This window comes from Furipterus horrens, unplaced genomic scaffold, assembly GCF_987537825.1.
Source record: "Furipterus horrens unplaced genomic scaffold, mFurHor1.1.pri manual_scaffold_3, whole genome shotgun sequence".
NCBI classification, from domain to species: Eukaryota; Metazoa; Chordata; class Mammalia; order Chiroptera; family Furipteridae; genus Furipterus; species Furipterus horrens.
The window spans coordinates 79,036,909-79,062,298 of record NW_028327173.1 but is presented as its reverse complement, the minus strand read 5'-3'; the positions used below and the strand labels follow the sequence as shown (position 1 = coordinate 79,062,298).

The following is a 25,390-nucleotide window of genomic DNA, read 5'->3' as shown; positions in this document are numbered from 1 at the left end:
AAGGAAGGAAGGAAGGAAAGAAAGAAAGAAAAGAAAGAAAGAAAGAAAGAAAGAAAGAAAGAAAGAAAGAAAGAAAGAAAAAAGAAAGAAAATAATAGTGACATGAGAAAGGGCTGATGAAATACTAGGGAAGATAGTAGATAATGTTGTACACATAATATAATCTTAACTTTGCAAAAACACACGTGTATGAGCAGACAGAAAGATAAGAAAACACATCATTGGTTTAGCCGTAATTTTCTCTGGTGATAGGACTTGGCTGCTTTTGTGTTTCTCTTTTAGACTTTCCTGTACTTCCAAAATTTTCAGTGAGAATCTATTATTTTATTATTTAAATATAAACATTAATACTTTGGGGTATGTTTGATTCTTAAATACGTCCCTTCATTATCCTATTTGCTGTTGAGAGTTAACACCAATATTGACACAAGTTTCTATTAATACCCAGTGGTCAGGTATAACAGATTTTCAGACATATGTTTTCAGTTCATATGTTACAGGTGCACACAATAAACAAACCTGGGACATGATTAATTGCCACAAACCAGCAATGTGACTGTGTTTAATGTATATACATGGAATTCTACCCTATCCCTGTCACCTTTGCCACTTCAGTGAATTTGTGATATAATGTTTTATAAGAATTAAAGCACATCGGTTAAGAAGTGATTGATTAATGTCAGGGTCACCCTGGGAAAGTATCAAGACTTGGAGTCACACGCAGGCCAGGAGAAGGAAACGAAGCCACTAAGACCTGACCAGAAAACCAGGAAAGCTGGGTGCATACGTGCCTTGATGCTACAGCCAGTGGGCCCTGGTGGGAATTGGGCCATGAGAAAATCTTTATGTCCTTTGAAACTTGCCCTGTTCTTTCACTTTGCTTGACTGCTTTATTGTACCAGCGGCAAAGGTTTTAACCTTAACACAAAATGGACTTATACTCCCTATTTTATGGCCATTGGAAGTCTTTGTGTCCAACACATCTTGACCTGAGGGAGATCTCAAAATTCCTTCAATTGTTATCCCAGAACAATATCTGTGTTCTGTAATCAGCACTGTTTAACATTGGTTAATAAGCTTTACATGCATGCTATATGCCCTTAAGCTTACTGCACTCAATAAAAAACCTTGGAGGAAGGCAATCTAGGCATTTGTCTCTCAGACATTTGCCGGCCTTCTCTCCCCTAGCACAAGCTGCCTGGGAAGTCTTCATTTCATCTGCAACATTAGGGGCTCTCTGCGGGTTGGGGGCCCCAACAGATTAAAGATAATTTTGATTTTTTTAAAAAAGTAGTCAGAAGAAATCTTTTTTTAAAAAAGATCTTTGAGTGTATGTCGCCTGGCTGGTGTGGTTCAGTGGAATGAGCACCGGCCTGGAAACCGAAAGGTCTCCTGTTCAATTCTCAGGGCACATGACTGGATTGTGGGACAGGTCCCCAGTTGGGGGTATCTAAGAGGAGACCAACTGATGTTTTTCTCACACATCAGTGTTTCTCTCCCTCTCATTCTCCCTCCCTTCCCTTCTCTAAAAAGTAAATAAAAATATTTTAAAAATAAACGTGTGTCGTATATTCATATATATATACACATATATGTGTGTGTGTATATATATATATATATATATATATATATATATATATATATATATATATATATAAAGTACACATCTATATCACAACCTGTCATTAAAATAAAATGACAGCTATGCACTATAGTTGTGATCAGGAAAAATTATTTGGATTAATTTCTCTGTGGAAGGTTTATTTTTGTCACTTCATTCTTCTTCCCAGGAATCCCCTTTCATCTGATAGTATGTCTCACAAGGTACAACCTCCAGGCTACTTTCTGTGGTCCCTAAACCATTAACTGGTTAGAGAACCAAATCTTTAGCTTATCAGGGAAGGCATTAAAGCTTTGGTTGTATTCCTTTGCAGGTTTTCTCTTCACATTCACCTGAATAGACTATTATTACACACTTCTTGTTTCATCCTGACCCTGAAATCATTAAGTGTCCCATACACTAGGGGATGCATGCCTGTGTTCAGGCAGGGCAAGACATTTCATAAACCACTGTGTCAGAGGCTCAGGTAATCCGTTACTTAAATTACAAAGCTGAATAAGAGGCATTTCTAGGAAATTCTGAAAATAATAAAATTGCTCTGAAATAATTTATATGTAGTATATCTTCCATCTTGAGACATTTTAAAAGATCAGTATTCCCCCAAGGAGGACACATAATATGTAAGACCAACTACATAAGCTACAGAAGCTAACTCCAGCCAGCAAAAGAGAACAGAGTTCTCTCTCACAGGTGCTCCCCCTCCAGAGCAGCTGGGCTTCAGGAAGGATGAAAACGGAAACCAAAAATATCCAGGGTTCTCTCCAGCGCTCCTCTCGGCCCTTTGCAGACAGCATTCTCTTTTTCTCAGTTCTTTAGAGTACAATGTGGCTGCCTCGCTGCTCATGGGCTCACCTGTTAGTTTCATCCCCTCTAAGCCGCTAACTTGCTTTTCTCACCCCAATTCTTAAAATCTATGAAGAGAATCAGATTGGCCCAGCTCAGGTCAGCTGTCCCTTCTGGGTCCACTGAAATGGTGACAAAGGTAGAGCCAGATAGTCACGGCTTCTGAAAGCCCACACCATGAACTGGGGACAGATCTCAGAGAAGCAAAAACCATTATGAGCTAGGAGACACTCCAAATTCATAACCTTATAAGTGTAATAGAATAAGACCAGCATCAGAGAGCATCTACAGAAGCAGTTCCTAACTGGTGGCAGAAAAGGTGGAAAGGTCCACAACTCTGAACCCTAAGAAAGTTTTCACTGTATCCTGCTTCTGATATACTTCTAAGGACAGTATCTATAGTTTTCATTGATATGCAAGGGGTCTAGAAACATCTCCCCTTTAATCCAGCATACACATACACAATTAAGTAACTTATTACTTAATAATAAACACATACCATCCTATTAACATACTAAACAATCTAAATTATTGAGGTATTAGGTAGTGCAGTGTTAATAAAACTCTGAAAAATATTGAATCTAAACTTGTAGAGAACGAGTAGTCCTGCGTCCAGCATTGAGTATACCGCACTTCATGAGACTGTAATTTAGACAAGATTAAAAATTTTTTTAAAAAACTGCCAAACTCAGAAAAAAGAGCTTTAAAAAATTTTTTATTTTTACAGATTTGGAACAATATTTTGTTGCATATAGATTGGTTTATTTAATTAGTTTTAAAATTTGTTTCTTGATTTTGTTACATACAAAATTATATAAGAGAAAAATGTGAAAAGGAGTGCCAGAACTTAAGAATAACATGAAAGTTTATAGGAAAAGCTAATATCATATATAATTTCTTAGACAACTTTCTTTTACCTTGAATCCTATTAAAGTGTTCAATGGTTTTAAATTTCATAGATGAAAATTTTTCTATGTCTACTGTATTTGTTATATTCATTGCATTTCTCTTTTATGTTTTTAAAGTATTTTTTAAAAGATTTTATTTATTTTTAGAGAGAGGGAGAGAGAAGGCGAAGACGAGAGAGTGAAACATCGATGTGTAAGAGAAATACTGACTGGCTGCTTCTCGCACATGCCATGACTGGGGACCAAGCCCACCACCTAGGCATGTGCCCTGACTGGGAATCAAACCAGGGACCCTCCACTTCGTGGTTCAGCACCCAACCAATTGAGCCACATTGATCAGGGCTCTTTTATTTTTTAATTATAGAAATAATACATGCTGATTGTAAAAAATTCTTGCAATTTTTAAGTAAAACACAAAGGGTATAATCTTTTGCCCTTAATTATACTCTTCTTCCCAAAGGTAGCTACTTTAACATGTTAGTATGTTTTTTTCCCTTAAACATTATACACATTTCTGTGATATAATACATGAACAATTTTTTCCAAAGTTCACCCATTATATTTTCATGCCTTAGCATAATTTTCATTTGCTCAAGAGCTCAAAACTTGATGTTACTTGCTTTTACTTGTCTCATTTACTTTTCTGTAAGTAGATATAACTTTTCAACAAGGTAATCAATTCCCCAACTTTTATGTCGTTCTTCAAACGCATCTACCTGCTCAAGACACTGACTATTGCATACCGAACCTGAAACAAGAAGAAAGGGTAACAAGTTAAAACTTTAGGAAGAATGCAATCAGAAGTTCTTCTTAAAACATATCAAATGTCTTTAAATACTGTGTACTGGAGAATTTTGACTTCTTTTAACGAACACGGGAAAATACTGAGGCAAATTTTCTGATTAATCATCATTTGTAACTCCTAAGAGCCAAAATAAACATACCATCTCTCCAGAAGAATTCAAGTGGTTTCAAGATAAGAATGCCACTTAACTAAAAAGACAAATTATAAAGATCTGTCCCTTTTCTTTCTTTAAAATTTTCACCGAGGATGTTTTTTCCTTGTTTTTTTAGAGACAGAAGAAGGGGGTTGGGGAAGAGAGAGTGTGAGAGAGAGAGAGACAGAGAGAGAGAGAGAGAGAGAGAGGAGAGAGACATCAATGTGAGAGAGAAACAGTTATTGGTTTCCTTGTTGTATGCACCCCAACTAGGGATTGAACCCACAAGCTGGGTATGTGCCCTGATGGGAATTGAACCTGCGACCTTTTAGTCCATGAGACAGCACTCCAACCGAGTCACACAAACCAGGGTGAGATCTGACCCTTTTCTAGGATAAAATAGTCTTCAATAAAATGGTTTTTAATCTTTAAATTTTATATTTCTAGATAGTAATAGTTTTGTAACAGCTCAAAATAGTTAACTATGGACTTTATTTTAAAAGTTAAGCACACATCCATAACTTACCAAACAATCTTTTAATTTCAGCATCTGAAACATAAAATGGTGGGCCTAGGTAAAAAAGAAACATGGTTAGATCTAATTCTAAAGAAAAACAAATACTCAGGGCCCACGTCTCAGCTTATTTCTAGTGACCTAGGTATACCTGTTCTACATACAACTTGATTAGCTAAACAAGTGAGGATGTGACAGGTTCTTCTGCTTTTTCTTTTCTGCCATCTCAGACCAAAGACTGACCCATTGTGGGGAAAGCAAAGGTAGGTCCTCATCTCCTGCAGAGATGAGATGGCTGAGCAGCCATGAGATTTGAGAACATGAATCAGAATGGATTTCATTAACAAATTCCCTTGGGGTTTCCTTCATCTTCCAGGGTACTGATTTTCTACTCCTACAGCACACACCTACATTCTATACACCCTCCTACTTTGCTGAGGGCCGTTAAAGGAAACATAACTTCTGACCCTTTCTAAAGCTCTCCCTTCTGGGCTCCACCCTCAGACAGAGTTCGCTGTTCTTCCCACAGGCCTGTCCCTAAGCCTGCTGTTCAGGAATGAAATTGATATCAGATTAGCAGAGCTGTTGTCTGTCTCCATTAACTTCTATTTCCATCTGATTGTCCCAGACTTAATTAGGAACAGTAGATCTCATCTTTTTATGAATTTTTAAGATGATTTATTAAAACAAAAAAAATACTAACATATGTAGATGTTTATAAAACACAGTACTTTAAAAAAAATTAAATTAAAAATCAAAAAGGGCCTTTTTACAAATTAAGAATCTACATATGTGATTTTCAAATCTTCCTGAAAATGAAAGTTCAGCCATGACAAAGGTTAATCTTTAATGTTCAAATACATCAAAATGGGCCCAGAAGAAAATAACACTTTCATAAATTCAAAACAAAGATAGTTATAAAATAATGCAATTATTAAATTATAAAATTTCAGAAGTTAAAAAACAGCAATAGTTGGATTTTCCCACACACCTCCTACCACCCCACTGCCACATCTCCCCCATCATCCTGAGAGGGTGACTGTATTCGTAGGCATCCGCCCAAATCACCCGGACACTATTGATGACAGAGGTATGCTCTGTCTACAGCAGAGCAGCCAAATCTCTCTTCCTCCTGATCACAAGATTTCTCTTTTATATTAGGGCCATCCATGTCCCCTCTCTTTTATATTTTGAGCTATGTGTGAACAAAATGGAAATAGAATATGAGAAATATATGTGTCAAGTGGGAAGATTAAAAAATGTTTATTGTTTCCATTAGCCAAAACTAGATTTATCTTCATGCACGTGTATAAGCAGTATACTTCCTATGGGATTAATCAGGAGAAAATTAATGCTATTCATGTCATAGAATTAAATTATGAAACAATTAGGAAAACAAAAAAGACTTTACCTGCATGTTTAGTTGGATCATAAGACAAAACGCACAAGAAATACTGAAACCCTTTTCTGATTAGGGACAGTATTATATCTGCGTAACTAAAAGAGAAACACACAAAAAACCTATGTGTTAGATTTCTCTACAAAGGCAAAGCCTGGAGGGGATAAAAGGCAGGAAGGTAAAGTAACTTTTACTTTTATCTACATTACCAGTTAATTTCTCCTAACCCTGTGAAGTCGATTTTCATTCTTAAAGCAAAAATGGGTTCAACAAATTCTGTCACCTGCCTAAACTGGGAAATAAAGATGGGAGTCAAAATGAGACCTAATTCCGGAGCCACTCAGACCAGAACAGTTCACAAAAAGACGAGCAGAAGCTCCTTCCCTGTGATGTACTCAGAGGCCTGGCCACTGGGAACACATTCTTCCCAAAGGGCCACCGCACTTCCCCATGCTCTGGTGCAGTGACATCTCCTGCTCAAAGAAAAGGTGCTTGAACTCACAGACCGATTCAGTAGGTTTACTGTGGGGCATGGGATGCTGCACTGTAACAAATTATCTTGGGTGAGTGAGACCTCTCCAGGGGCATAAGTAAGGGGTACAAAACACAACCTCTTCCCTCTATTTAGCTGGACAGAGACAAGACTAACAGGAAAAAATTCAAAGTGGAATGAAATTTAAGTTCTGCAAGTATGGCATAGACTGAGTGCACTGGAACAGTTCTTTGTAGTAGATGGCTTGGGGAGCAGGCGACACCACCTCCCAGCCATGTCTGACTGGTTCAGAGTGAGGACCTGACCCGGACGGGGCCCATCAGTAGACTGACTAGGAGCCAGGACTGGGCCCAGTACAGAATGATGAGTTACACCAGTCAGATTACTCCACTGGGGAATTGAGTTAAGAGACCCAACGAGTCCCTAGTTAGCTGTGGTCATTGCTGAGAGCTGGAGCTGGGTGCTGTGTGGTGGGTGGAGCTGTGGAGTCTGAGGGTGATGAGCAAGTCAGATATGTGGGAGCAGAATGGAGCAAGCAGAGGAAGCTGAATGGTCAGGGTGGGAGGGCAGAGGACACCCACACAGGGAGGTAGAGGGTCCATGAGAGACAGACAGATAGAGATGGACAGACTGCCCAGCTCTGAGGGAAGAGCTTTGGCGCTTGGCCAAGGGCATGGTCTGCCCTTATAGTGAGCTTTGTGACTTCTAGTTTGTTCCCCATCGCCTTGTGGATTTTAATCATGCAAACCAAACCCCTAGGAGGGACTAATCTCAAAACAGGTGAGCATCCTCAGGGAGTGAAAGACACCTACAAAGTTAGACATTTAGCAGAACTGAGTTTAGTATACAAACATGGTGTTTTATGGATACAAAAGGGTCTCAGGTGAATCTCTGAGTGGATCAAGAACACTGACGTCACATGGGAAATGTCAGTAAGACCCTGGAAATGTGATGTGCATGTTTGGGACAAAAACAGAGCTAGAAATATAAAAATGGTAAGAGCAAATAACATGTACAATTTGTCCAGTTATTTCCCCAATATCTGGTGTAGAATATATTCAGAGCTTCATAGGAACTTGATATGTATTTAATAACTGAATGAAAGTAACAGGAGAACTAAAGTGTCATTCAAGGAGCAAATATAAGAAAAAAGCAAAGGGCTAGGAGGGTCCCTTTGGGAATGACACCTTACGCATGGGAGGAAGGTGAAGATTTCAGAAAAGAAATAAAGAAGGAGTGATGAGAGAAGAGGAGGGAAGACAGGAGCATGAATTATCACCAAAGAAAAAATATATATTAAGAAGATGTGGTATGGCCTAATTTTAAAAGATGAGATTTGACAATAAACCTCACTTATGAAACCATTTTAAAAAATTTTAATTTCTCTGATGTGAAGTCTAACATTTTTTGCCATGTGTTAAGAGTCTGTCTCCATACAACTAAATAATTCAATATTTATGTGCCATATCCAAATAAGTATGTGAATGATATTTGAACTGGAAAGTACATAGGTGTGGTCACATTTTACACAGTATGCTTTGTCATGTTATAATTTTATTTCCTAATAAGGCTAGATACAATAAGCATGGTCACCAAAACATCATTACAAAAGCTTTAATATAATAGCAGCAAATTTTTATACAGTGATTTAGAGTTGACAAGGCCCTTCTAACACATATCATTTCTTTCAATTCCCATAACAACCCTATAAGGTAGCATAATGTAGGGATCATGAGTGTGGGCTTTGAAGCCAAACTCACTGGTTTGAATCTCAGTTCTGTCATGTACTAGATGTATAACTGTGGACAAGTAACTTAATCTCTTTGACCTTAGTTTCTTCATCTGTACAATGGGAATAATGACAGCATCTATCTCATAGGGTTGTTTTGTGGATGAAATGTGTTGATCCATATAAAGTATTTCAAACAATGCCGGGTACATGGCAAATGGCTAACAAGTGCCACCTGGTAATATTAGTGGACGTGGTAATGGCAGTATTAGATGGTATCAGACAGTATTACAATTTCCAGAGGAGTAAACTGAGACTCCAAGAAGGTAAGTACTTTGATCAAGGCAACACACCTTAGAAGTGAGTCACAAGCCTTGTACCAGGTTCCTATGGCCAAACACTATACTTTTTAGAAAAAGATGGTATTGGATTTAGGTCTTCTAATTCCAAATACAAAAAGCTATGTCAACTCAGTAATATTCTAGCCAATTTTCTAGAATCCAGAACAAGCACAGCACCCTAAATTAGGAAGGAAGGAAGGAAGGAAGGAAGGAAGGAAGGAAGGAAGGAACAAAAGAAAGAAAGAAAGAGAAAGAAAGAAAGAAAGAAAGAAAGAAAGAAAGAAAGAAAGAAAGAAAGAAAGAAAGGAAGGAAGAAAGAGAAAGAAATGAAAGACACCAAATTACTAACCATTTACGATCACCTGGGTTAACAGCAACTAATGCGCCTCTATCCCAAATCCTGTCAAATTTGCCAATATTTGCTCTATCGGAAAGAAAAAGAAAAATGTACATTTTATGTAAGAAAAATAAAAATTTTTAAATATTTTATTTATTTTTAGAGAGAGGGGAAGGGAGGGAGAAAAAGAGGGTGAGAAACATCAATGTGAGAGAGAAACGTTGACTGGTGGCCTCTCGTGTGCACCCCGACTAGGGACCAAACCCGCCATCCAGGCATGTGCCTTGATGCAGAATCGAACCAGCGACCTTTGGCTTGTGGTTCGACACCCAACCGACTGAGCCACACTAGTGAGGGAAGAAAAAGTAAAAATTTTAAGACAGTGTTCCCCATGGTACATGCTGGTACTTCACCAGGTGTTACAGACCCAGGTGTGAAGGTGACACCTGTCTTGCTCTTGCTTTCTTTTCCTTACCTCTCTAGGGTCATAATAATGCTTTCCATAGTTTGGAATTTAACGAAGAACAAATATATTGGGAGGTAAAATGTGTTCAATGACTGCTGGCCTCACTAATTTTTTGTGAGACATATAGCCTGAAGTAAAAATAACTACAGAACAGACTCAAACCAGTGCTTCGTGGATGCTACTACAAATTGATGGGAGGGAGGAAAGTCACTGCTCCCACCCCCAGTACTGCCAGCAAGCACTCAGTCCTACCTGGGAAGATCAAAAAGGTTGCAACAGTACAATGAGATGTTCCCCGAAGAACTCTGTAATTAAAAAAATCAAGAAAAAAAAAACCTACTTAATTAGGAGATACCTGAGTAGTCAAGGAAAGAAAAGATGGGCAAAGCAAAGGTGATGAAAAGAATGCATAATTAAATATAAATGATACAATTTTACTGCAAATAATTTTTTACTGCAAATAATTTTTAAATGGCATTACATTTTTTTAAACCTGTTCTTTTTGATCAACTCAAAGAGTAAAATAATAAGAGGTTAATCTCATTAACTTATTAAAAAATTTAAACTTATTTAACTTATTAAGTCCTGATTTAGACTCTACTAAAGTTAAATACAGAGGTCAATCAATACCAGGCAGGCTGATAGAGAAAGGTCAGATATGCTAAAAGTTACTCATGAAAAGTGTAGTTGGGTTGACTTCCTCTTTTCTCTTTCATGCATTAATCTAATGTGCATTTATTTTCTGAGCACCTCGTCAACAGGACTACCCTGGTTCTAGATAGTGGATGTCAATTTGCCATGGTCTCTGACCACAGTGGGGATGGCCTGGTAGAGTGGAGATGCATGGGTACAAACGTTACAATGCAGAACGGCCTGTACTGTTCTGGTTGTGTGCCCGAGAACTATGGGAACAGAGGACAGAAGAGGGAACTGCCTGGGGAAAGGCTGAACAAGAGGCGGCCTCTGAAAGGGTGTTGATGCATCTGCTAACATTACAGGGGTTGGGCTGGGGGTGCAGTCCAGGGGGAGTACCATAACATGGACTCTATCATGTCCCAGGATGTGAGAAGTCTGGGAGGTGGGGTGGGGGTGGGGTGAAGGGCAAATTAGGAAAAGTACATCAGGATGCGAAACTCTTCAGATTTTATTCTGAAATGAGACACCAACAGAGGTGTACAGAGGAGGGGAGGGTCTTTGAAGACCAGTTCGGAAGTAACCTGGATACAACCCAGAGAAAGCTGGGCCTGGAGGCAGGGAGAACAGATAGTAAATTTTAATTTTAGTTGCAGACTGGAATCACTGGGGAACTTTCAATAATACTAATGCCAGCCCCACCCCTAGAGATTCTGATTTAATTGGTCTGAAGTGAGACCTCACACTGGGAACTTTACAAGATCCACAGGTGAATAACTTCCAGGCAAGACGGTGGCATAGGTAAACACAGTACTCGCCTCCTTCTACACCACATCAAAATTACAACTAAACTACGGGATAACCATCATTCAGAATGCCTGAAATCTAGCTGAATGGAAGTCCTAAAACTAAAGAATTTAAAAAGCCACACTGAAACTGGAGGAGCAGGAATGAGAAATGGACTGGTTCCATACCCACTTGTGGCAGATATTTTGACTACAGAGGACCATCCTGAGGAGTGAGGTCTCTCAGCGCAGGATTCCAGAGTCAGGAAGTGAAATCCCCATAACTTTTGGCTGTGATAACCAGTGGGGGTTGAGGCTGAGGAGACAGGGCTTCTAGAGTCCCAGGTAGTTCCTCTTAAAGGACCCACGCATGGACTTACTCAAGACTCACTCCCTCTGAGCTCCAGTGCTGGGGCAGTAACTTGAAAGGCATCAGAGAAATACAGGAAGAAACTGAATTGTCTGGCAACAGGGTGAGAGCTGGGGAGGGGCAGCTTTCTCCCAGACAGAAGTGCTGGTGAGGCCACTGTTCCTTTTGCGAGCCCTCCTCCACAGAGCTGGCAGTCAGGCACCATATCTGAGTCTCCATCAGCCTGGCTCACACTGTTTGCCCCACCCTGGTGATTCCCTGCGAGTATTCCCCACCAGACTTTCAGGCCTGCCCAAGCTATTTCCATTGGCTTTTCTATTAAGTGGACTGACCTGGCTCATGTTTCAACTTTTTCTAAAATGTCTCAAACAAGCAGCATCTGGCTTCAGCGTGCCCCTACCTCTCACTACATGTACCCAGGCCTGTTACTTACCAGCAGCCAGCCTTGGTTTGCAATTGGCCTTGTCTGTGCACCTCCAAGCCTAGCACAAGTAGCAGCCATTTGCAGACTGCTTTGTTGCTCATGCCTGGTGGCCCTGGACAGAACACCGGTGGTAGCTGAACTTGGCCTACTCCTCACTGGAGGCCCCACAATCAGTGCACCAAGTGGACAGCTTCAGACCATGTCAAAGCACCACCACCTAACCACCTCCACAAGCAACACACTCAAGCGGCAGACTCAGCAAGCACCAGAGCCCTGCTAAGTCCTGTTCTGTGGAGTGGGTGCCTACACAGCTTATCCTCCATGATGGTCAGAGCTCCGTTGTGACAGCCAGTCCTTACAGCTGATTAGCATGGAGATAAATCCCTCCCACTGATGTATCAACAGCAATCAAAGCTCAACTACAATAGGAGGGTGTACACAGCCTCCCCTTGCCAAAGTGGGGTACATCAAGTGCCCAGCTTGAGTGATCAGGGAGGCTGTGCCACTGGGCCCTACAGAACACCTGCTGCATTAGACCACACTATCAAGCCTGGGAGTCATAACAGCTCTACTTCATATATAGAAACAAACACAGGGAGGCAGCCAAAATGAGGAAACAAACATGTCCCCAATAAAATAGTACAAAACTTCAGAAGACTAAATAAAATGGAGACAATTTACTAGATGCCGAGTTCAAAACACTGGTTAAAGGATGCCCAAAGAAATTAGTGAGAACCTCAACAGCATAAAAAAGGACCAGTCAGAAATGAAGGCTACACTAACTGAAATGAAGAATAATTTACAGGGAACCAACAGTAGAGTAGATGAAGCTGAGAATCAAATCAGCAATTTAGAATGTAAGGAAGCAAAAAGCTCTATCTGAACAGCAAAAAGAAAAACAGATCCAAAAAAATGAATGAGATACTTCTGGTCAAGATGGCAGTGTAGGCAGATATGGCTCGCCTCTTTGCACAACCACATCAAAATTACAACTAAAATATAGAACAACTATCACTCAGAACCACCAGAAATCAAGTTGAATGGAAGTCTGACAACTACGGAATTAAAGAAACTGCATCAATCCAGACTGGTGGGAGGGGCACAGACACAGAATGGGCTGGTCTCTCACCCACATGAGAGATAAAAATTTGGGAGGGTTATCTTGGGAGCTATGATTCCCAGTCCCACACCAGGCCCCCCAGCCCAGGGTGCCACTGTCAGGAAGATAAGTCCCCACAACTTCTGGTTGCAAAAATCAGTGGGGATTCAGTTGGTGGAAGAAATTGCTGAGGCCCCAAGCAGTTCCTCTTAAAGAACCCACACATGGCCTCACCCACTCAGACTCACACCCTCTGGGCTCCAGCACTGGGGTAGCAGCTTGAAAGGCACCAGTGGTTTACAGGGAGGAACTGAAGTATCCAGCATCAAGGTGAGCAGAGGCCATTGTCCCTTTTCTAAACCCTCCCCACCACAGAGCCTGCTAGCTGGTGCTATATCTTAGACTCCCTCAACCTGGCTAACACTGTTTGACCCACCTTGGAGATCCCCAGAGACTCCACCCAACCCAGTTTATAGCCTACCCAAGCTGCTTTTCCATATGAATGGTTAGTCTTGGCTCTTGCTTCACAACTTCCTAAATCCAATCAAACAACAGCTGGCCTTAGTGAGCCCAAGGCCCTGCACTAACAGCAGCCAGCCTAGATTCACAGCTTGGCTTCGCCTGGTAATCTCCAAGCCCAGCACAAGTAGCAGCCATCTCAGATTGCGTTATAGCTCATGCAGGGTAGCCCTGGGCAGAACACAGGTAGGGGCTGACCGTGGTCTGCACCGCCCAGGAAACCCCAAGGGCAGTGCACCCAGCGGACAGCTACAGACCACATCAGAGTGCCACCACCTTGCCCCTTGCAGAGCTGATCCTCCACAGAGGGCTGAGTTCGGTGGTCAGTGGTCACAGCCAGTCCTTGCAGCTGACTGGCATGGGTAAATCCCTCCCATTGATCTGCCAATAGCAACCAAGGTTCAACTACAAGAGGAGGGTGTACTCAGCCTACATGAAGGGTGCACCTCAAGTTCCCAGCTTGGGTGACAGGGGAGGCTGTGCCACTGGACCCTACAGGCCACCTACTACATTAGGTCACACTACAAAAACACAGAGTCAAAGAAGATCTACCTGATACATAGAAACAAACACAGGGAGGCTGCCAAAATGAGAAGACAAAAGAAATATGGACTAAATGAAAGAACAGATCAAAATTCCAGAAAAAGAACTAAACAAAACGGAGATAAGCAATCTAGCAGATGCAGAGTTCAAAACACTGGTTATAGTGTGATCATTATTCTATATTTTGGTTACAAGGATGCTCAAGGAAGTTAGCGAGGACCTCAGCAGCATAAAAAAGGTCCAGTCAGAAACGAAGGATACACTAATTGAAATAAAGAACAATTTACAGGGAAATAACAGGAGAGTGGACAAAGCTGAGAATCAAGTCAATGATTTGGAACACAGAGAAGCAAAAAACAACCAATCAGAACAAGAAGAGGAAAAAAGAATCCAAAAAAATTAGGATAGTATAAGCAGCCTCTGGGACAACTCCAAGTGGCCCAACATTTATATCATAGGTGTGCCAGAAGGAGGAAAGAAAGAGAAAGAAATTGGAAATATATTTGAAAAAATAATGAAAGAATATGCCCCTAATTTGGTGAAGGAAATAGACATGCAAGTCCAGGAAGCACAGCAAGTTCCAACCAAGATGGATGTAAAGAGGCCCACTCCAAGACACATCATAATTAAAACGCCAAAGATTAAAGATAAAGAGAGAATCTTAAAAGCAGCAAGAGAAAAGCAATTGGTTACCTACAACAGAACTTCCATAAGAATGTCAGCTGATTTCTCAACAGAAACTCTGCAGGCAAGAAGGGACTGGCAAGAAGTATTCAACGTGATGGAGAGAAAGGGCCTACAACTGAGATTACACTATGCAGCAAAGCTATCATTTAGAACTGAAGGACAGACAAAGAGCTTCCCAGGCAAGAAATAGCTCTTTAAGAAGAAGAAGAAGGAAAAAAAGATAAAAAATATGAACAAGAAAATGGCAATAAATACATATCTGTCACCAATTGAATCTAAATACAAAAATAAATGAACAAGCAGAACAAAAACAGACTCATAGATACTGAGAACATTTTGACAGTTGCTAAATGGAAGAGGGTTGGGGGGATTGGTGAAAATGGTGAAGGGATTAAGAAGTAGAAATTGGTAAAGAAGTACAGAAAAGTCATGGGGATATAAAGTACAGCACAGCGAATACAGTCAATAATATTCTAATAACTATGTATGGTGTCAGATGTGTGCAAGACTTATAAGGATGATTACTTAGTAAGATATGTAATGTCTAATCTCTGGGGTTTACAACTGAAGCTAATATAATAATGTATGTCAACTGTAATTAAAAAATAAAAATGATTTAAAAATGAAAAAAAAAAAAAGATCCATAAGTGATTTCAAATGTGCCACTAGGGCTGAGAACCATTGCTCCAAGAGGAGTCTGGAAGCCAGACAAGCCTCTTTGGATTGAGTAATCTGTTGGGATTCTTAGATGATTGTGAACAGGGTAGGAGGAAGCTGTAAAATAAAGTACTATCAAGCCTTGCAATGACTGAACAATTAATTTCAATAGTTAGAAAAGAGAGTACTCTGTGAGAGACTCAATGTATAAACAGATAATGGCTAGACCATGTAAGACAAGACCTCTGCAGCAACCACCCTGGAATTCCAAACCATAGCCTCTGTGGCCAATGCATGCCAGCCTCCCTAATTTTTACCCCTTACTCAAGACCAACCTGAGAAAGTTAAAGATACACACCAAACCCATCACATAGTATGCTCTCCTCTAGGCTCACTCTGGCTTCCCCAGGCCAACAGCCCCCAATCAGGTCATATCTGAATGAAGCCTTTGTGTTTTTCACTAGAAAGCTTTCCCACTCTCCTGTCTTTGAGCCTCTGCCAAATGCAAGTAGCTGACTCCCTCTGAATAAATAGCCTCTGCTTGTTCACGCTTGAGTGGTCTTCATCATTCCCACACTATTACTCCAAGCTGGTGAAGCAGTTCCGCGGATCATTCTGGTCATAGGATGACAACTCCCAAACCTATTATTTCCAGCCCAAGTACTGTCCCATGCTTCAGAGACATAAAACCATGTGCCGGCTACACCTCTGCCATTCTGTAGGTCCCTTAAACTCATCTCCAGAACAAAACTCATTTTCTCTGCTTGTTTTCAGCTTGCTTTATTCTCTGCCATTCAACCTAAGCTGGAAAGGTAAACTCATTATTACCTTCATCTCTCAGTTAATCGCTAAATCCTCCCAGTTTGGCATTCTAAACATTACTTTAACCTACCTGTGTTCCTCTAAGCACCCCTATCATGCTCCTAGTTCAGGTCTTCAAGATCTCTTTCTTAGACCACTGCTCACAGCCTCCATCTGGTCTCTTTGCTAGGAGGTTCCTTCCCTTCACATTTACTGCCTGTGAGGCCACAAGGGTCTTTGGCTCAAAAGAAAATCTGGCAGTTTCATGTTCCCACTTAAAACTTTGCTGCACAGGCTGAAGTATCAGCTTCCTAGGGCATCTGAGACCATGAACCTGACTCCCTGCCTGCCCCAGCCCTATCAGTCACCATGCTTCAGGAAGCTCCCCAAGGTTGGGTTAGGTAATTTTTCTCTCTGTTCCCTTAATACCCCATGCCATTATATTTAGTTCCGTGTATGACAAACAGCTTTCTCTGCATTTCTCTTTTCTCTCATAAGCTAAAGGATTCTTTAGGGCAGGGACTGTGTTATATCTTCCATGTCTCATGCAGGGTGTGGCACAAGACAGGTTTTCAGAAATGCTGATTTATAACTTTAAAAAATTACACAAACCCACACCAAAAACATGAGTATAGACAGGCCTTGACCTCAGCTTTTATATGTATTTCCATATCTAGCTGTCCATCTATCTTTTTAAGCTCTAGTTCCTTACACTATTAATATCTTGGTGAATCTTATATACTCTTGCATAATATCCTCCTTCATGCTAAGAAAAACTTTTTGTGGGGGCATGCAAATCATTATTTACCAAAAACAAAACAAACCTTGAATACTTTGGCTCCAGGAATTGCCACAACTGGTTCTTCTGTGTAAGAAAGATTCTGCTCTGTAAAAAATTCTCGTATCCCAAGTTCACTGATTTCCACACCAATTACACTGTGTCCTCGATCTGCAAACCTGCATAAAGCAGATATTTATATGTAAATTTTTATTTCAAATACAATACTCAATAAAAAGATATGTCCCAATAAGCATATATTTTTCCTTAACTTTAAAGGATTTATATAAATTTAGGTTCATAGGGTTTCACAGAACATGTAGATTCATAGAAAGTGAATCTCTGTATTCTCAAACCTTTATAGTATATGGAATTCTGAAAAACTGATTTATATGACCTTAGGAGAAAATTTTAAATTCTGATTTACTACAAATGGATTTGACTAGAGGAGTTTCTAATTTAAAAGCATCCTAGAGGATTAAAACTGCTTTTCAATTTCTCTAAATCAGCTCTGTCCATTACAGCCCCCAGCGATGATGGAAGCGCCCACACCTATGCTGTCCAAACCAGCAGCCACTGATCACACTGGCTTTTGAGCACCTGAGACGTGGCTAATATGACTTAGTTTAAATAGCCACATGCGGCTAGCAGCTACGGTACTGGAGCATACGGCTCTGGAACACTAGCATCAATTTTTATAAAAATCTTATAATTTTCATTTACTTACAGTACACACTATCCAGAAACTTCTTTAATTACTATATACAAATAACTAGTATTTTCCTAGTAAGTTTTATAATTACAGAATTCACACACTTGGATTTTTGAACTCCAAACACTACTAGTAGCACAGTATTGATTTTATATGAAATTAAATAAACACATACAGTCAGTTCTGCTATAATGCAACATGTGGCTACCTAAAAATCACTGCACTATGCAAAATCATGCAATAAATAAGGCTCCTGGAGAAGGATTGGGGCACAACATTAAAAACTTTGTCAAAATGGAATATTATTCAGTCATAAAAGAACAAAATGTTGCCATTTGTGACAACTTGGATGAACCTTGAGGGCTTTTGCTAATTGAAATAAATCAGAAGAGAAAGACAAATACCTTATGATCTCATTTATATGTTGAATCTAAGAAAAAAAACTAAACAAATACATTCAAAGATACAGAGAAGAGATTGATGGTTGCCACAGGCTGGGGTAGCGGGTTGGACAAAATGGGTGAAGGGGGTCAAAAATATAAACTTCCAATTATAAAACAAATAAGTCATGGGGATGTAATGTACAGTACGAGGGCTGGAAGTAATCATCTGTGTTGCATACAAGGTGGGGCAAATGTAGGTTTACAGTCTGTATGGAAATTAATAAAATACAAAAATAAACTGTTTCACATACTCACAAGTGTAAACCTACTTTTGCCCCACCCTGTATTTGAAAATTGCTATAAAAAGGTCTTAAACGTTCTCATTACAAGAAAAATAAATTGTATAATTTTGTATTTTGATGGATGTTAAGACTTATTGTGGTGATAATTTTGCAGTACAGATAAATATCAAATCATTATGTTGTACACCTGAAACTAACATATGTCAATCATACATATTAATTAAGAGTTCCAGTGGGCTTTAATTGAGATAACAAAAATCAAGATTTTATCTACCATCTTTTCAGATATAAACTCAGCAGAGACTCTGGTCCATATGTGCACCAACAACATAACATATCCCAACAAAAACAAAGCCCCATTGGAACATCTGCCAATTAATAGAAAGCCAATTTTTCCTTTCCCCAAATGTTTTCAGTTTTGAGTTCCCACTGTTCACTTCTCAGTGGAACCAGTCTCTGGGGCTAGGGACAGTAAAATTCTATCCAATTTTTAATGAATAAAATTATTTTTTCAAGTTTTAGTTTTATTTCAAAAAAGGGAACAGTGATTTTGTTTTCTCCAGGTACCCCTCCCCCATAACCATTTGTTAAAATACAGCGGTCTGAATCTTAATAACCCAACCCTACACCCTCCCCTGCCCAGTATTGTACGCTTCCTGCTGGAACCTCTCAGCTGAGGAGGGGCAGAGTGCAGGTGCCAAGCTAGCTCCCTCTGACCTCACGAACTGTTATAACCTTGATTTGGACCCTTAATTCTTTACCCCAAGGTGACTTTTTAGAACTGGAGAGTGGATTTTCTTTGGGCATTTAATTTTTTTATTTTTTTAAAAAGATTTTATTTATATATTTTTAGAGAGGGGAAGGGAGGAAGAAAGAGACAGAGAGAAACATCGATGTGAGAGAGAAACATCAATTGGTTGTCTCTCACATCCACACTGACTGGGGACCAAACCCCAAAACCCAGGCATGTGCCCTGACCAGGGATTGAACTGGCGATCTTTTACTTTGTGGGATGATGCCCAGCCAACTGAGCCACACCAGTCAGGGCTTCATTCTGTGTTTTAAAAAACTATCTTTAAGGATATACAGTAGAACTACAAGCTCACCAAAGTCCACTGAAATTCACCAAAAGGTTGACTGACTTCAGCTCCCACAAGGCCAATAATTTTGTTTGACAAAGATGTTTTGCCAGAAAATGATTTCACAATAACAATTTTTAAAACACATAGAACACTGACAAAGTAGCAAATTAAAATAACATGGCTTAATTTCATCTTTTTGTTACTCATCTATAAGGTCAGGAGTGTGGATACAGGCAGATTCTGATGAGGTATGAGCTTTCCAAGTGTTTCTAAATCCTTAGTACAGACACCCTCCCTTTTGGGGCAGTCACCTCTCTCCCACCCCTATTTTCAAAAAGAAAGAAAAAAAATGAAACAAAGTGATCAGAGTGAGATGTTTTGATTCTAACACTTTACACTCAAGCTTTCTACTGCGTTGCCTGGTTCTAACCGAAGCCATGAGGGCATCCAACATGAAGCACGTAGCAAAGGAAGGATGCTCCCATCTCATGCTGAAAACAAATATTGATAACCAGTTCCCTCCCCATCCTCCCCCTAGAATTATACTTTAGTTTAAACATAATGTTTAAAAAAAAGCTGTTACACATTGGCTGTAACTTATCTCTGTGAACTGAAATTTTCTCAATAATATACAATTAAACAAAATTTAGAAATAAACTGGTTAAAAATTACATTAAAAAAATAAAACTTTGTCAGTGTCACATTAAAAAGAAAAAGACCGGAACTTAAACAAAATGGTGGCAGTTTTACACATGTTAAATCATTATATAATATACAAATACAACAACATGGCACTGACCATGAGAAAGACCAGATGCTTACTTGTAGAACTGGGTGTTGGCAGGGCTGCAGCTTTCAAGTTATTGTGAAGTGATGGACAGAGGATTATTGGGAATCAAATTTAAAGTCCTAACTCTGACTGTGGATGGGAGTGTCTCACAGCACACTGGGTGAACTGAGGCATCTGAGAGAGGTTTGAGGTGTGTGCCTGTGTTTTTTGTCTGTTCATGCACAGCTTAGTCCCACTGGGCAAAGTTATTTGTTTTTCACTGCATGTTTCTTGCAGGCTAAACAAATGTAAAATTCACATCGTGCTCAAATTATTCCTTAACATATCAATAAACTTAGAATGAAGTTCGCATTTTTAAAACAAGAGGTAGAGCAGAAGTGATTATACCTATTACCACACAAGACTACACACTTTCAATGTGGTCAGAGCATAAACTGTTTATAGTTCTAAAATATCCATATTAATAACTTGTCTTTCATTTTCTAGGAATTTTGTAAGTTAACATGAAGGGATTTTTTTATTTTTTTAATTCTTCATTCGTTTTTTAAAGTTACAAAGCATACATTAAAAAAAAAGTCTAAACCAGCTACATGAATTTTTATTTCCATTCAACATATGGAAAAATGAAACAGCCCACTATAAAGTGGTATAAGCTGGGTAATGGAATATATTGCCCTTTAAGAAAAACCTAAGGAAATGTCTAAAACATTTTATTTTATTGCTCTTGGGCCTCAGCTCATAGTTTATTCACATCTGATATCTATATAGACCTCAATATACAAATTAGTTGCATAAATGAAAAATTCCCTAATACAACAGCTTATATGCAATTATATATAACAGTTTAGTTCTGGTATTTTTTTTAAATTAGAAATGACTTTCAATCCCAAATATTTAATAATCACATTTAATTGGTTGTTTCATCATACTATTTCCTAATCTTGTCTCAAAACCTCTGCTAAATTGCTATTATCACTATGACAAGGCAGTAAGACAATCTAGTTATATAGTTAATTATTTTCTTACAGGTAGTTTCCAAATTAATTCTTTCTTCTGGTTCAGACAGTTGGTTAGGATAAACTCCAATAACATAGTTTAAATGTCCTCAATTTCATGACCACACCAAAATCTTAAGCTATAGCAACCATTTCACAAACGCTCTCAGCTACAAGTATTTTTCATCAAGACAATAAAGTATATTAATGCTTATCTGCTCATACCATTTCATCTCAACTGCTTTTCCACAAAGAGGGAAAAATACTCTTAGTTCACTCTCGCCTTTAAGGAAATTATCCAAATGTTTCTTTAAGAGCCTGGGGACAAAAAAAATGTATTGTTTTCATAAGCCAATGTATAGAGGAAAGGACTACAATTGTATAATGCTAACTACTTGTCATGCATTATTTCACTTACTATTCCCAACAAGTTTACAAAACAGATAACATTAAGTATTATAATCTCCAATTGACATAGGAAGAAACAGGAAGATTAAGCAACTTGCTCAGTAATATAGCTAGTGAATGGTTAATCTGACTCAAATCTGGTCTTTCTTGGTGGGTAATTAAAAATAAAATTTTTTTTCCTTAATTGATATGTTTTAAAAATTCTTCATTAATCTCCCAAATATATATGTATGTGTATGTGCATATGTGTGTGTGTGAGATGTGGGGGAGCCTCCGGATGCACTGAGTTTTTCCACATTCATTTTATGGCTAACTCTAAATGTGTACTCAGGTCTCAGAAAAGTTGTAGTTATATTTGTAATTTATTCCTCTGTAGGGATATGGCTCTTCTAAGGCCATCCACATAACAGAGATAACCCATAGAATGATTCTGGGATGATGCCCCAACTGCTATTCGGTGTGCATATGCAATAATAATAATAATGTATCCTGGGAAGGTAGGGTGGCTGCCTGGAACGAGGAACATCTGACGTGACCACTTTATGCAGCACTGGCCCATGATTTATTATTGCTGCTTCAAAGCCCACTATTGCTACTAATAATGTGGCTCAATATCTTGGCTCATTTGCTAATTTATTTCATTTTCCCTTCTTCTACCACATAGATAACACTTTAACATTCGAATGTTTAACAATAATATTTACTATTTGAAAGCAAAGTCAGGACAACACCACTTTTTAGTTTAAAGAGTTATAAGCATTAATGTCGCTCAAGCACGTACCATGTGTATAAGCATAGCCATTACATAGATGCTACAGGGACTTTCCCATTTCATAAATCTAAGATGCCTTCAATTGTAAGTCGTACAATTATTTATACTCCATGGAAAGAAAGAACATGTCACAGATGCAATCTGATTTCAGAAATTCTAAAATGTAAAAAGCTAAAAATGTGCATCTTAAAACCTGTCAGATAATGTGTACCTATTTCATTATTTCTATCTCCAAAGTCAGTTTCTGATAGATCTTTTCTCTGTTATATACCAAACATTTCTTACTTGTGTCCTTGCTCCTGATGAAATGTAATTTTGCGGTCCACCCACTTTTCTTGCCATTCCTCCAGAGTTAGTACTCGGTTCTTCTGTACCTCAGCGTCGGGGTACTCTTTAACATCAAGTGAAGTTCTTGTATCAGCCATTGCTTCGTAAATACCTTTGCCTCACAAGCAGATGTCTCCAATGCCTTAATGGAAAATACCTGCAAAGTTTACATTTAAGGGCACTGCAATTCTATTGAGGAATGAAATAAAAACCATTATCCTCAGGAGTATGGCTTTAAAAAAATATTTCAACATCCCAGAAAAGTCATACAAAAATTACTTTTCAATGAGTTTGACGATAGAGGCAACCTCATATTATACATTAGGAAAAATCTTTAAATAAATCGAATTAGTGTATTTTTTAACATTAGAGTAAAAGGATTTGTTTTTTTTTAAAGGAGAAAAAACAAACAGGAATGTCACACTTTATAACTTCCGTAAACTTAGATTTTTCTAGCATCTGTTACTTTAATTTTAAAATTTTCTTTTAATGTTTACTTCATATTCTTTTAATCAATGTTATAATGCACACAATTTAAAGAGTTTAACAGCACTATAAAAATAACAATTTCCTTTCCATAAGAGGCAACCATCTTTTAACTTTTTTAACTGAGTCTTGAAATCTAACTCTGTATATCAAAATAACAAGCTTATTTTGTATCTTCTTGATTTTTCATTTCTAGGTAGCTTCTAGAGAAGATAAGCACTTACCTATCTTTCAACTTCCCAACACACACACACACACACACACAAACATACACACATCCTTCTCATTTTTTTATCCTTTAAATAGAGGCATAGTAGATTTTTGATTAAATATGTGGAGTACATGTTGTTGTGACTCAGTAAATACTACTCACAGCTAAGCCACATAGCCTTCTAAGATTAACTTTCCTTTGCTGTACACGATTTTTATTCTGTAGTTAATAACTGTCTTGCCTTTTTGTAAAATAAAGTTTCTATATAGTAGTTTGGAGTATACTAGTATGTTACTATTGCTGGTTCTAATTTAATGATTTACTCATGAGAATAGCAAACAATGCATAAAAGCAGGCATTTCAGGAAAAGTTTCCTTCATTGCAAAATTTGGCTTTGGTGTGCTTAGGTTTTAAGGATTTGGAAATATAAATTTACTTCTCAGCAAATACTTGTTAATAACTTACTTTTGCAAGGCCCCTGATGATGTCAGGAGGTGACTCTCAGAGTTTTCGGAGAGGTTAGCGGGAAGTACCTGATGATACTGGGTACAAAAAAGCAAAAGAGAGTTACTTTTTCCCCGTGTCCATATCTAACTGAAATTTTGGAACGTGGGCTTAAGACTTCATTAAGTATATCTCTACTTAAAACAAAGGAGAAGCATAATTTTATCATAGAGGCAGGGCAACCTGGGTCATACAATTCTATCCCTCTCACACAAACTTGAAATGTTACTTAGTACTACAGATATAACTTAATCACTTCAAAGATGTTCTAACAACTTCTTAACGTGTTCATGACCTTTTCTGGAGAAATAAAAGTTTCGTTCTAAACCAAGATAAAAGTGCAAATTATAAGAATCAGGAAAGGGAAGTTTCACCAGCATTCCTGCCCATACACAGAAAAGGTGTGCTAGTTTGGCCTCTTAAGTCCTCCGCGGGTAGACCTCCCACTTTAAGAAAAACAAAACAAAACATATTTCTGCTTTATATTTATTTTTAAATGCTGCTAAATTGAAAAATAACTTCCCTAAAGTGCACAAATTTTAAGAGTATGCTCAGTGAATTTTTACGTAGACATACACCTGTGTAACTACCACGGAGCAAGATAGTATTTAAAGCACCCCGGTTGCTTCGCCCTCCGCCGCTCCTAGTGCATCATTCACTATTCTGGCAAGTACTTCTTTTAACAACCACTAATACACAACAATGTTTGGGTTTCTCTTTAAATCATGGACTCACAGAAAGGTCATTCACTTTCCGACCTGGTTATTCCTAGATGCCACTCCACTCTGCTCCCTGAACTCAATTTCAGGGCGCGAATTGCTGGGCTGTTCACCCTTGTTAGGCTGTCCGATTCTGGAATCCTATCACGGGTTCACACCTAGCGAATCATTCCATTTCTCACCTGTACGGTCTCTGCGTCCAGGGGAACGTACCTCGGGAGCCGCCGGCTGCCTCTGGGCCTAGCTCCTCACCGTGGGCGGGAAAGTAATGGACGGCTTGCTTGCCACCTCCCGCGCTCCGCCCCCGGGGCCAGCCCCCTCTTCGGCTTCCAGACTCCGCCACTCCCCAGGTACCCCGCCTTCGTCCCCGCCCCTTGCCAGCCCCCCTCCTTAGACGCCCCGCCTCAGTTCCTACCCTAGGTTCCACCCCCGTACCAGCGTCCAGACCCCGCCCCTCCAGGCGCTCCGGCTCACGCAGCGGCGGAAATGGCAAAGGCGGGGCGAGCGCTGCGGCGAAGGCTAGGGCGGGGACCCTACTCCTGCCTGCTCCCACCGGCTCCTCCCACTCCGGGTCACGCCGTCACAGGGGCGGAAGCCGCGGCGGCGGCGGCGACTGGAGAGCAAGGGCTGCGGTTCGCGGCGCGGATCCTGCAGTCCTGTGCGCGCGGCGCGCGGCTCGGGAGAGGCGCCCGCGGCCGGGGGCGGCGCGCACCGTCTCGCACGCGCTCTGAGGTGAGGCGCACGCGGCTCCGGGGGCTACAGTAGGTGCTGCGGCGAATTTCGGGTGACAGCTTTGCACAAAGCAGCTTGGCAG

General features: G+C 39.6%; 2 protein-coding genes across 3 annotated transcripts in view; one reads left to right on the top strand and one right to left on the bottom strand.

The window, feature by feature from the left end:
• Window positions 1-3,194: 3,194 nt before the first annotated feature.
• On the bottom strand, window positions 3,195-24,894 carry TPMT (thiopurine S-methyltransferase). The gene is made up of 10 exons (XM_090271748.1): window positions 24,759-24,894; window positions 23,819-23,895; window positions 22,615-22,813; window positions 21,375-21,467; window positions 16,932-17,064; window positions 9,842-9,894; window positions 9,136-9,210; window positions 6,236-6,321; window positions 4,837-4,881; window positions 3,195-4,120 (listed from the first exon to the last, which is right to left on the bottom strand). Exons 3-10 carry the CDS (start codon window positions 22,752-22,754, stop codon window positions 4,008-4,010), a joined length of 738 nt encoding a protein of 245 aa, XP_090127874.1. The 5' UTR covers window positions 22,755-22,813; window positions 23,819-23,895; window positions 24,759-24,894; the 3' UTR covers window positions 3,195-4,007.
• A 285-nt stretch (window positions 24,895-25,179) lies between these two features.
• KDM1B (lysine demethylase 1B) overlaps window positions 25,180-25,390 on the top strand; it is a 49,803-nt gene continuing 49,592 nt past the window's right edge. For both annotated transcript variants that reach the window (XM_090269778.1, XM_090269779.1), the window contains exon 1: window positions 25,180-25,308. The gene's annotated coding sequence lies outside the window, so the exon portion shown is untranslated. The remainder of the gene's footprint in view (window positions 25,309-25,390) is intronic.